At 41.6% G+C, this 13,186-nt stretch overlaps 1 protein-coding gene across 2 annotated transcripts in view; it reads left to right on the top strand.

Moving 5' to 3' along the window:
• The window catches only part of MIPOL1 (mirror-image polydactyly 1), a 199,213-nt gene that overhangs the window by 50,796 nt on the left and 135,231 nt on the right, over positions 1 to 13,186 (top strand). For both annotated transcript variants that reach the window (XM_054162228.1, XM_054162227.1), the window contains exons 6-8: positions 2,273 to 2,402; positions 7,637 to 7,670; positions 7,930 to 8,100. In XM_054162228.1, coding sequence (XP_054018203.1) covers positions 2,273 to 2,402; positions 7,637 to 7,670; positions 7,930 to 8,100 — 335 coding nt within the window. The remainder of the gene's footprint in view (positions 1 to 2,272; positions 2,403 to 7,636; positions 7,671 to 7,929; positions 8,101 to 13,186) is intronic.

The following is a 13,186-nucleotide window of genomic DNA, read 5'->3' as shown; positions in this document are numbered from 1 at the left end:
GTTTTAGTCACAGTGAGGAAGGTGGGACTAAATTATTCCCAAACAAACAAACGACAACCAAACAACCCTACAACAAAATGCAGCTGAATAGGACTGTCACATTTGTGTATATTCCAGTGTTTGCAGGCATTGTGAAAGAATGCCTTTGGTCTTAATTTAGCACTGTGGGGCTTCAAATTTTAACTCTTGAATGCATACGGATTAGTAAATGGCAGTTCATTTTAGCTTAATATTTGACTATCCATGCTTCATTTTTGTGTGTCATTTTCTTGCTTGAAACATGAGTTCTTATAAGAATTGGCGTTTCTTCTTGGTCAGGCCTTGAGATACACAGAATAAGGAGTAGTTGGTGTACCACTGAATGGTCTCTGGTGTCAACCAGAGAAGTTGGTGACTGACTGCGTCACTTTTTTCATTGCTTGGGGCATCGTCAGTGTACCAGTATGGGGCTAGTATTTTGAATGGGCTTTAGGAGCCTGACTTGCACTCAGTTAATTTTCATAGATTCATAGAATGGTTTAGGTTGGAAGGGACCTTAATGATCATCTAGTTCCAGCCTCCCTGCCATGGGCAGGGACACATCCCACTTGGAGAGACTAGGTCTCTCAAAGGCCTCATCCAACCTGGCCTTGAACATCTCCAGGGAGGGGGCATTCGCATTCTCCCTGGGCAACCTGTTCCAGTGTCTTGTCTGTGTTCTCCCCAGTCATAGTGACCCCTCTCTTGCTCCTCAGCACTCCTAGACTCTAAATGAGCAAAAAACTCCCACAAAACTGCTACAAGTTTCTATGGGCCACTTCCTTCATCACCTCACTGGAGGTATGCTGGGCAATGGCCGTCACCAAGGAACCAAATCTCTCCGAAATGTGCAATTTCCTTACATTTCAGATCTCTCTTGTTGTTCTGTTCAGACCTCTCTTCTGTTCTAAGAGAACTTTTAATTGGAGCTTGTTTCCTTGAGATTTTTGAGGAGCACAGGGATGACAACCTGAATATTCTTTTTTCTTTTTCATGTGGAGGATTTTTACATCACTCTGTTAGGCTCCTTGTTGGACAGCTTATACTTCACATACTTTTTCTGCATGTTTTGTTTTGCCCTCTGCATTGCAATTCAAAGGTGATTTTAACTCATGCTTTAAGCAGTGGTTCAGAGATGAGCAGAGTTCTGAAGCAAGTAATGAAGGCCCCTTCCTTGCATCAAAGGCTTAATTCAGGATGTTCTTGAGAAATAAATGCCAACATTTGAAATAGACTGTAACATGGTGTTAGAAGACTGTGGCTAAACACCAGCTTGGCAGACTAGAAGGGAACCATGGAGAATTCTGGAACCTACAGACCTCAGCTGAGTTTTTTGGAGGTGCCTGTGACAATCAGAAAAGATATAGTCCTCTGTCTTGGAGTGACAGGGGTCTTACTGTGGCATCTTGAAAGTCCCTAGGCATTTCGACTGCAGGGTTTTATGATGAGTGTGAGGAGAGATTTGCAGTATTGCAGAGGGAAATGATGAAAGTATGAATAAAGATTTTAGTGGAGGCAGGGTCGAGGTAAGGAGTCTGGCAGAGTGCCAGAGATGGTGTTAGACATATTGACAAGGGAGAGGCAGAGAGAAAACGTAAGCTCGGGATGAAGAATGACTTGAAGGTGTTAGTTTGCTTCCAAGGATAGACAGTAAATCTTAGTTTATTGGCACCTAATGCTCCAAGGTCCATGTATGCTGTAACAGATAATATAACAGTATATTACACAATAAAGTAAAGGCTTGGCAGAAAAGAAGAGGTGCCAGCTGTGCCACACTTGTGGCACAGAGACAGACTATGAAAATATTAGAATTTTTAATATTTAATATCAGTGTGTCACCCTGATAGGAGGCAGTGTGATGGCACAAGTACTTTTAATGGATCATTACTTTTAACTTTATGTCCTGGAAGAAACCTGCCAGCGTCTCATACGATTCTGAGGTTTCAGAATTACTTTTCCATTAAACAAGTATCCAGAACATAAAGCAAATCACTCCCTTGCCCTGTTTCATTATACAGGGGGGAATTTGAAAACACATAGCTTTATTGCACTCCTTAAAATCCTCATTTTAGCAATCAGCAGCAATTCTGTGTTGTGTCTGCAGAGGAATACAGACCTTATCCAGAGTAATCTGAGGTCAGCGGAGAAATGTTGATTTTAGGAAATACTGGCAAAGACCCATCTAAGTGCATCTAATAGTGTCTTTCCTAGTCAAACTTGTCTTGTTTGTTAAGCACACTGGTTACTTTTGCAGCTCTGGTGGAAGAAGTTTATTCTGCTCAACGGGAACGTGACGAGGCTGTCATGGCAAGGCTTAGGTTAGCCAATGAAGAGAGAGATGAAGCATTTCTACGAGTCCAGCGTTTAGAAGAGTCTCTCAAAGAGTGAGTATACATTTCCTTCCCTGTGCAAAAAAAAAGGTTCTGTGTCAGTCTGTGGCTGTCATAAACTACTCAACAGTGGCTGTATAGGAATGTTTAGCACAAACTCCTCCGTGATGCCATACAAGGCTAGTGCTAGTCTTACTGTACTGCTGGTTAATTTGTTAGCTGTCCTATAAGACTGTGTTTTTCTCTCTGGAGTCTGACAGCAGATGAATGATTTTGATCATAAGCATTAAAAATACAGTCAAAAGCTTTTGTACTGATTCATTAAAGAATACATAAGATGAATGTGACATTGCATAGGGATCTTTTGACAGGGAGTACCAGGATGTCAGTCAGAAGTTACAATGTATAGGAAATCAATCAAGGCTTTAAGCCCACTGCACATTTTCTTCATCAACATTTCTACTAATGATGTGGGTAACCAAGTAAAAGTATGTGGATTTTTCTTATTTTTAGTATATGAGGAGTTTGTAAGGCATTAAGGGCATAATTAGTATTTCATACAATTTTATGTATGCCGTGTTAACAGAAACAGGCATCTCATGTTAATTTAAACTGTTAAGTCAGGAGAGGAAGATCAAGAACAGTTTCCTTTCTCACTCCAGGATATAGGTAGCTTTGAAGCTACAGTTTGCCTCTGCATCTAATCTTTCTCCATCTGACTTGGGCTCTTCTTGCTTACCATCTATGGTAGTCCCCCAAGACTGGTAGTCCTCCAAGTCTAGACTGGCTGTGAAATTTCTGCTATTTTTCTGCCAAGAGCAGAAAGCAGAGAAGCTTTTCGTGGTAGGAGACTCAATAGATGCAGTTGTAAGTTCACTAAATGGCAGGCAATTATGTTTTAAGTAATTGATTCTACTAAGTACATTCTTTCCTCTTTATGGCAGAAAACCAGTCATCTTCTTCTGGGTATTTTTGTGGGTAAGGCCAGAGAATGTTATCTAAATAAATTTCAATAATTTGCACATAATTTGTGCTCCATTACTCTGGGGGATTTACAAGTTGCTGGAGTTTGTCACAGCCTGTAAGTATGATTCAGCAGCATTCCCACAAGAATTAGTGCACAGTTTGTTACAGTAAATGTCTCTGCAGAGCCCATTATAGATGCACGAGCATCTGAAACCTTGCTATGAGCAGCAGTCTCTGAGGAAATTGCAGATGGGCTTTAAATTCCTGCGAGAGGTGTCATAACTGTGAGCCTTAGTCCAGCCTTTCCAGTTTATTCTGTCACTCTTCTAATTTTGTATGTTCCAAAAGTAAAGAAAGCAAGGAAGTTTTGTATGGCCCCAAACATACGGTCGTGCAACTCAAGGTCTTTGGGATTAAAACATTAATGTCCTGCAGCACATGAATTATCCTGGTCAACAGACCTAGTCAATGACTTGTGGGTTTCTTAAGGAATTCACAATTTATTTAAGTGTGTGAGAGGTGCATTGCTGCTTTTTCTGCAAGGGAATCCGTAGACATATGTGGCAGGTCTTGACATGCATGAATCTCTCAGAACACCATCCCATGTTTTCCTTTCAAACCTTTCCACCCACTTCACTCATGTACTCTAAAACCAGTTCAGGTGTAACCAGAGGGATGAGAAAAGAGAAGAAACTCCATTTCTTGAAGAACTACTACCTTCCCCCAAAAACCTGTCATTGCAGAAGGCACTGGGTACACTGGTAATGACAAAAAATGTGCTTGCTCCCAGGAGAGTGTCAGTAACCCCCTTGGCTTGGATTCAAGTTATTATACATTATTGCTATCATTTAGAGAACAGCAATTATTGAGTGCTCTTTCTGAAGCTTTATAGAACAGCCCAGTACCCTGATGCTTTCAGTCTCAGAATTAGCTTAGGAGATTTCCCTGTGGAGAGCACCAACACAGGGAAAAATTTCAGGAAGCTGATCAGCTACTGTGGGTTCCATACCTACTGTACATTCCTCTTTGCCAAAACCAGCAAACCAGTCTATAGTATCTCTTCCTGTATGTTCTGCAAGGGTGTAGGGCAGGCTTCAGTGTGATATTTGCTGTCATGATAGCCAGACTGGAGACAAAATGAATTTCATTCAAAATAATTATCCTGGCCAGACTATAAAATCATAGTTTTCCAGTCCTGTCCTGCATTGCAGAAACTGTCTGTGGCATTGACAGCCATTGAGAAGAGTCCTACCCAAACCTTTCACATCCTGGGTGCTGTGTGACCTGTCAGTAAGGGCATCCTGGACATGAACAGAATCCTTAGGCAGGTTGCAAGCAGGCTTATGCCTCCTGTAGGACACAAAAGCGTTGCTGAAGGGCTCTGAAAAATGTTACCTGCTTTTATTTTTCTTAACAGCTTTAGTGTCAGTTGTCACAGCAGTAAAAGACAGATTCTGACAAAAGGCACAAAGGCAGAGAGCCCAAAAACTTCATTTGTTCCCACTGTAAAGTTTCTTTGCGCTTATCCATGCGTCAAGTGAGCAATGGCAATGAATCACTGGGCATTGTGTGTGATTGCTGTATGTAATACCCTGAAAAGGAGAAAAAGTAATTCTTTGTCTCTTCCAAAAAGGGAAATGATATGGTATAGGGAAGCATTTCCTGTTGTGTTTATTGGTTTCAGGTGGTTTGTGGTTTTTTTAAGTTCTTTGCTGGTTTTGGAGGCTTTGGGCATTACAGAACAAGAAGGTGGGATTGCTTCCATCAGGCTCAACTGCTTTTCTTCTAGTCCACTTATTCGAAGCTTACAGGATGCTTACTAATGCAGCATACACCTTGCAAACCAGAAATCAAGGTTCCTGCTAGAACACCAGCCTGGCTTCAAGTCTTAGGCTTTTCAGAAGGTTTGGCATCTTTACAAGCAGTGGTATTTCTGATTCTGCCTGGATGTCTGGGATTTTGCAATGGAAGGAGTGAACCAGAGCTGTGACTGAGAAGAGTCAAGCTGAGGCACTGCATTCTCAGAAGCAGAGTCAAACCCCTGAGGAAATTACTTTTCTCAAATTCTTTATTCTAAGTAGTTATTATTTTGGCTGAATGGAAATTTTGTTGGGAGTTCACCTCACCACTCCACCAGTCCTTTGGAAGGAGCAGGGATGATGGGATGAGCTATGAGGGAGCTGGTGTTTGGTTTTTTTGGGGTTTTTTTTTTTTAGTTTCTTTGAGAATCTTGGAACTTTTCCAGCTACCATCCTTAATATTTTCTTCCTGATGCTTGTTGTTCAGAAGGTCAAGTTTTCTGTCTCAGACATGAAGAACAAAGTGGCTTGAGTTTTTATGAAGAACATTGGCTCCTCGTGCCACACTCATCAAGTTTTAAAGCACAGGTCACTCCTTCCATCTGCTTTGGACTTAGTCCAATCAGAGATCTTTACAAGAGGGCAATATTGAACAGCCTGCCAACCTTTATCAAGTGCTTTAATGCCTTCTTTAAATTAGCAGCTGAAGCAATTCTGTTGTCATTATTTGACTGTAACAATCAAAATTCTTTCAGCCCCCTTGGCTCCAGAGCTTATGCTGGCAGAATGTGCGCAGAAATGGGGGGAATAGGAATCCTCAGTTACTGCTGTTTAAAATCATGAGACACCTAAGTGCCACTTAGCAGGGCAAAGACACAGCTCTGGAGGCAGCTTTTTAAAACATATGATCATCTTGGGAGCTGTGTGTACACCCACAGACAGGTCCCTTGTGGCAGTAGTATGCTGAAGGGCTACATTTGTGGTAGAAGTTTCTGTTCTTTTTCCCACTTCCATTTCCCCCTAAGGTTCCCTGCTTACCTAGCCTGTTGGTCGGCTGGGTGATTTTGTTGACCCACTCTTTTAGCAGGGTAAAAGTCCTCTGGAGAAGCTGGGTCAGTCCTGCCAATTTACTTTGACAAATACCATTCCTTTCATTGTGAATACAAACTAGATGGAGATCCATTTTTAAGTCCCTCATGAAGTGACACTTAGAACAATGTGAAAAACCAAAAGCAGGAACCAGTACCAGGAGCCAAGTCAAGGAGCCAGTTCTGAGAATTTGGACATCTAATATGTTTATTTTGTGATTTGTGTTACTTTATGAATACAAGTCAAACCCAGCAAAGGTTACCTTTGCCTTTGTTTCATTTAGGTCTATTGCTGACTGCATAGGTTGTCATTTCTGCTTGTGAATTTCATATGGGTATATCAGCTGGTTAACACTGGTAGTACATTCTGAATTATTTCCTTTTTATATTTAAAGAATGAATTTCAGTACTGGTTGTTTTACTATGCCTTCTGTACTATTCTCTGGTAAAACTTCAATGCAAAAGGTGCTCATGCAGTGTCATGTGCTCTGTGATGTTTGCTTGCTAACGTCTTGTCACAGCACTGTTGCAAAGCAATTGTTGCTGTTTAGATGTTTAATGGTACTGAATCTGTCTTTTAAAATATGCTTTAATATGCTCCCCCCCCCTTTTTTTTTTCAACAGAAAAGAGGTCTTTTTCTGATTTAAAATACACAGAAGTGTTTTAAATAATATGCTGTCCATATAACTAACCTTAGGTGAAATAAAAAAGCACACCTTCCCATTTATTAGAGTTTTGTGCTAGCACTCACTACTTTTGCACAGTCAGTGTTCAGTGCTGTCTGACCAAATGTATCATCTTTGTATTTGGCAGGTCAATATGTGTTCTGTTGAAATAAAAAGGGAGGAAAGTGCAGGAGGAGTTGTTTCAGAATTAAGGGCCTTACAAAGGATTGGTTTAGCTTGCTAGTTTATGCAAGATATAAACTCAAAGTATTTTTAAGGAAACTTCAACTGGGCTTATGTCCTCGTTTCGGAAAGGGGGAGGTGGAGAAAGAATTACTTAAAAATGAAAACAAAACAAAACAACTCTCCACAAAAGTCCTGTCCTGTTTCATTTCGGGGTGCAGCAAAAACAACACAAACACAACGTCAGGTAAAAGTTGTAAGCCCAGAAATAAATAAAATAAGAGCATCAGTCATTTCTATCACTGGGGAACTTTCTTCATCTAAGCACATATGAACAATTGATCCTTGTAGTCATATATAGCAGTAAACATTAATAACTTAACAGTCTGAAGTCAGTGCTGAAGATATGGAGCATTATTGAAAGATGGAGTCGAGCAGGTGGCACTTTAATATGTTCAGTGTCATGGTTGACTCTAAAGACTAGTAGAATGAAATTACTTGAGGTTCTAAAGATTTAAAAAGCGAACTCATTTTGCTGCACTAAGGAAATGCTACTGATCAGGCTTTCTGTGTCCCTTTTTTCTAGGCTAGAAAATATTAACCCTGAAGAAAATGACATGGTAAGCCATTCTCTGAGGAGATTTCTTGATGTCAGTCTTATATCTTAGAGGCTTAAGTTCAATTGAGTGGGTTTCAAGAACTAAGATGTGGGAAAAAGAAGAATTGACACACTAATAATGTACATCTTTGCCGCAATATGAAAATTCAATAACTTCACTCAGTCAATTTACAATTCACATGTGCCTATTAATTAAAACCCTATATTAAATAAAATATATTAAAACTTCATGTCTGACTAACATATAATGCTGTTGGTAGACATTACAGGAATTACTGAACAGAATAAACAATGCAGACACTGGGATAGATATACTGAAGAACGGAGCTATAATTCTGAATCAAATACACAGGACCAAAGAACGTAAAAAGAAAATAATAGCTGAGGAAATGAATGCAGTAATAGAACAACGGGATGCTGCTTTGTCTCAAGTAAGTCTCTACAAGTACATAATCACTCAATATCAAATTTCTTTTTTTTTTCTTTCCCTTTTTTCTTTCTTTCTTTCTTTTTTTCCCCCCCCACTTTACTTTTGAGGAAGGAAATGATTTCCTTTACTTTGCTCTGCTGAAAATCTCAACGAGCGCCTTTGTAGTAAATGGGTGATTAACGAGCAACCCTTTCTTGATGGTAGTAGTGCCCACTGAAATGGCATCAATACATTTCATGAGAAGAGTTATTGTTTGTGGGTTTGGATCTGATTGCTAGCTGTCTCCTTTTTTATAACAAAACAGGTTTTGGTGTAGTGATCAATATGAAAAAGCTATTGAGGACTTTGTTTTGCGATATGCAGTACTGAGATAATACAGTGGATGACAGTTAACTAGAACTCAAAGATTTGTAAAAGGTTATAAGTAGCAAAAATGTACTTTAAAGGAAGATAAACAGTACTACATGCAACAGTGTGAGCAATTCCTCCCTTTGTTTCTTTACATTCAGGAGACACAAATCAGAATGTGGTCCTTGACTCTCAAAGTCTTACACTTCTGCTACATGACTTGAAAGAATCTGAGGTCCTTTTTCTGCCCTGCTCACTCATTCCCTGCAGTTTCCTGTTTACACAGAACATTTCCTTCATCCTCTTCGCTATGAAGTCTTCTTGCTCTTCCCATCTCATGGAAGTTTTCTCTTAGGTGTACTTTCCCCATAGTTTTCTTTCCTGAATTTTAACCAGAATTTAGCTCCATAGAAACAGGGAGAAATAGTCCAAGTAAGAGATACGCCTCCTGAGAAAATACAAGATTTTAGACTGGATGACACTTCTTATTTAACCCAGGCAAGAAACTTCATCTGAATCTTCCAGTTTTGAAGACTCAGACTTTTAATGTGTTACCAAACTCACCCCACACCTAACCAATTTCTATTAGATTTAAAGTAAAATTTGTGGTCTTGAGTGATATTGATAACACTGATTGAATTGCTATTGTATTGAAAAGTCTCCTGGTGACAGAGGCCCTTCCACACACATGATTTTCACTTTTTTTGCATTCATTGCACTCAAAAGATTTTGCATTCTCTCCTGCTTTAAGTTTGAAATCCCCATCTGCCTGGTGCATAAAATATTTTGCATGTCTGTCCAGTATGCACTGCAAATGATGCTAATGTTGGAAGATGTTGATTCTGGAGCTTTACTTTTTCAGTCCACTTTCTTTTGCTTTTATGATGAGCAGCGTCATGAAACTGGGAACTGGGAAATGTCCAACAGTTTGTGTGCATTCATCTTTGCACAAGGCATTTAAGAAGTGAGCAGCTCATAAGAAGACTTTTCAGCAAAAGAGAAGGACTTTTCTAATGCTTTTACTTATTTTCTTGGTCAATTTCTGCTTCTTTGAAGTGGACTTTCAGGCATATTTAGACTATAATACTTCTATGAATGTCAGAAGAATGTCATTGCAAGGCATTTTAATAGATTTTTAATTGAATTGATTTTTAAGCTGCCTGTTTAAGGAGTAATCTTTTCCAAGTAATAAGCTTGGAAATTAATAAAGGTAATTATTTTTTTTATATAGTAATGACCTAAGTGCTGCGATTAGAAAAGCCATCTTTGGGCCTGTCAGCAAAAAGCACAGGTAATGCTAAAAAGGTAGTGCAGCTGAAAAAAAAGCAACATCAAAAACAACTAAATCCCTGCCAAATGAAAATGTAAATGTTTGTTATTAAAGCTGTATTACTGTGTGGCAGTTTGCAATTTATAATACTGGTTTAAACTAATAACTGGTTCAAATTCATTGTTATTACTAGAACTCTACTGATCATGTGTCGTGTTTTCACACACACATTAAGCTTTTATGGCAGTAACTTTTGAACCCAGGAAAACAGATCCTTGGAATTGAAGCTCCCACTTCCATCTCTGTTTCTTACATGGTGATTCCTTGGGAATTCGCACCGTACTTGAATTATTAGTAGTCTTTTGTTAACATTGCAATAGCAGCAGTTATTACAGTGCTAACAGCCAGAACAATAGGAGAGGGATTCCTACATTAGACCACAAAGGGACCAGATATAATTCAGGGGATGTATATGCTTAGCATTAACAAATGCAAATCATCAGAAATTAGATCTGAGGTCGCCTCAGGCATTCATGACATCTGCAAGTTGAAATATTTTTGTTGGAGGTGACATCAAGTATGAGAGGAGGATTGATGAGAACAGCCTGAGACAAAGCAGAAATAAACAACCAGCGTGCTGTGGCTGTCCTCTACAAAAGGCAGGTTTAGAGTTCAGAGGTCAGTGGGCGGTGGAATCGTCGTGACACATTGTGTGAGCACCATGTTGATCTGTTGCTGCTTGCTGCTGGGCAGTGCTGGAGGCGGCATTATTGTTTGAGTGACTGCTGTAACAGGTTCCGTCTGACAGAGAACTTCCTGTTCATGAGAATAAGGGTTTGGATGGAAGCTGTATCTGTTATATCCTTCTTCATGGTCTTCTTCATAACAGCCTGGCATTTGGCAGTTGAGCACAGTGAATATAAAGATCTAGCTTTGGGGGAGTTATTTGTGGCATTGCTGATTTTTCTTAGTAAGAAACAATCATAGAATCATTTCTGTTGGAAAAGACCTCCAAGATCATCCAGTCCAACCATCAACCCAACACCTCCATGACCATTAAACCATGTCCTCAAGTGCCATGGCCACACCTCCAGGGATGAGGACTCCACCACCTCCCCACGCAGCCTTCCCCAATACCTGACCACTCCTACAGCAAAGAACTCTTTCCTAATCTCCAGCCCAAACCTCCCCTGGCACAACTCCAGGCCATTTCCTCTCATTCTATCACCTGATACTAGAGAGAAGAGACCAACCCCCACCTCACTCCAACCTCCCTTCAGGGAGCTGCAGGAAGCAATGAGGTGTCCCCCAGCCAAACAACCCCAGTTCCATCAGTACTGCCCTCCAGACCATTCACCAGCTTTGCTGCCCTTCTATGGACACACTCAAGCAACTCAATATATCCAACTTCTTGGATATTAAGGGGCCTAAAACTGAAGCAAATATTCAAGGTGCAGCCTTGAATTGTGCTTTATTTTTTGGAGTATTGATGAGTTTGTTCTTTTTGCATGAAGGCAAAGCAATCTATGAACTGCAGTTGTGCATTATGAAAGATTTATGGAAAATAAAGTTATTTTTAAATCCCCTCCTTTCACCACCACCTCCCCTTTCCCACCAGATCTGCCCCTTTTCCACCCCACCCACCCCATTTTCCTCTCAAATCCCAGAGCACCTGGGCTCTGTTGGAGTCTCCTCCCACCCCAGGTGTGGCCACCTTGCCCTCCCCACCCACTCCCCTTTTTAATCCCCCCCAGGAAAGGCACAAGCCCTAAGCTGAGCCCATCTGGGCTGAGGGATCCTCCTCTCATCGCTGGTGAGTACCCATTGTGCACACTGGGTGATGGTGGTGGTGACAACAAAGGCCGGGGGGCCTGGTGGCCCCCCGGTTAGGTAGGAAGACTGTTGGTTGCTACTCCAATATCATCCACGGGTGCTGGCTGGGCCTCCTTACTGGGTATGAGCTTCTCTCTGTGGTATCTTGGCTAGTTGCACCCAGCTCTGGGATGGGTGCAAAAAGGGTAGTGGTAGAGCAGGAGCTGTTTAGACAGGGTGGAGGATGGTGTAGAGGGAGCAGCAGCTGCTTTGGGAAGATGAAGTAGGGTGGTGGGAGCAGGAAGTGCTTTGAGAAGATGAGAAGGGGTTGGAGGGGTGGGGGGAGCAGGACCTGCTTTAGGGAGATGAATCATAGAAACAATCAGGTTAGAAAAGACCCTCAGGATCACCATTCCCTCTTGTTCTATCACTAATTACTTGTGAGAAGAGACCAGCACCCATAACTCAAAAACTTTCACAGGGAGAATACTTTGCTTCTATTTCAAGTAAGGAATCAATTATGCTCCTAGAGAATGGATGTTCTATAAACTCTGCATTTCCTATGACCAAGTAAGTCTGCATCAGAAATAGTGTGGCCAGCAGGAGCAAGGAAATCATTGTGCCCCTGTACTCAGCACTGGTTAGGCCACACCTTGAGTACTGTGTCCAGTTCTGGGGCCCTCAATTTAAGAAGGATATTGAGATGCTTGGATGTGCCCAGAGAAGGGCAATGAGGCTGTTGAGAGGCCTCAAGCACAAGCCCTACGAGGAGAGGCTGAGGGAGCTGGGATTGTTTAGCCTGGAGAAGAGGAGGCTCAGGGCAGACCTTATTGCTCTCTACAACTACCTGAAGAGTGGTTGTAGGAGGGGGTTTGTCTCTTCTCCTAGGCAACCAGCACCAGAACAAGAGGACACAGTCTCAAGCTGTGCCAGGGAAGGTTTAGGATGGAGGTGAGGAGAAAGTTCTTCACAGAAAGAGTTGTTAGCCATTGGAATGTGGTGCCCAGGGAGGTGATGGAGTCACTGTCCCTGGAGGTGTTAAAAAAGGGATTGGACATAGCACTTGGTGCTATGGTTTAGTAGTCATGAGGTGTTGGGTGGCAGGTTGGACTTGATGATCTTTGAGGTCTTTTCCAACCTTATTGATTCTGTGATTTTAAGTACAGGTAACTTTCAACTAGCCTTTGAAATGCAGTTTTGCACTTTATTCTGCTCTGGTAAAACCTCACCTGGAGTACTGCATCCAGCTCTGGTGCCCTCAACACAAGAGGGACATGGACCTGATTGAGCAGATCCAGAGGAGGGCCACAAAAATATGGGGAACACCTGGGGTGGTTCAGCCTGGAGAAGAGAAGACTCCAGGGAGACCCTGCTAGCAGCCTTGCAGTATGTGAAGTGGGGCTACAAGAAGACTGGAGAGGCACTGCTTACAAAGGCCTGTGGTGGGAGAACAAGGGGCAATGATTTGAAATTAAAGAAGATTTAGACTGGATATGAGGAACAAGCTCTTTACCATGAGGGTGGTGGGACACTGGAACAGGTTGCTTAGGGAGGTAATTGTGCCCCCATCCCTGGAGATATTCAAGGTCAGGCTCAACAGGGCTCTGGGCAACCTGATCTAATGGAGGATGCCCCTGCTGACTGCAGGAGGGGTTGG

The sequence above is a fragment of the Dryobates pubescens genome, chromosome 5, assembly GCF_014839835.1.
Source record: "Dryobates pubescens isolate bDryPub1 chromosome 5, bDryPub1.pri, whole genome shotgun sequence".
Lineage (NCBI taxonomy): Eukaryota > Metazoa > Chordata > Aves > Piciformes > Picidae > Dryobates > Dryobates pubescens.
The sequence above is the reverse complement of the archived record's forward strand: the minus strand, read 5'-3'. Positions and strand labels throughout refer to the sequence as shown.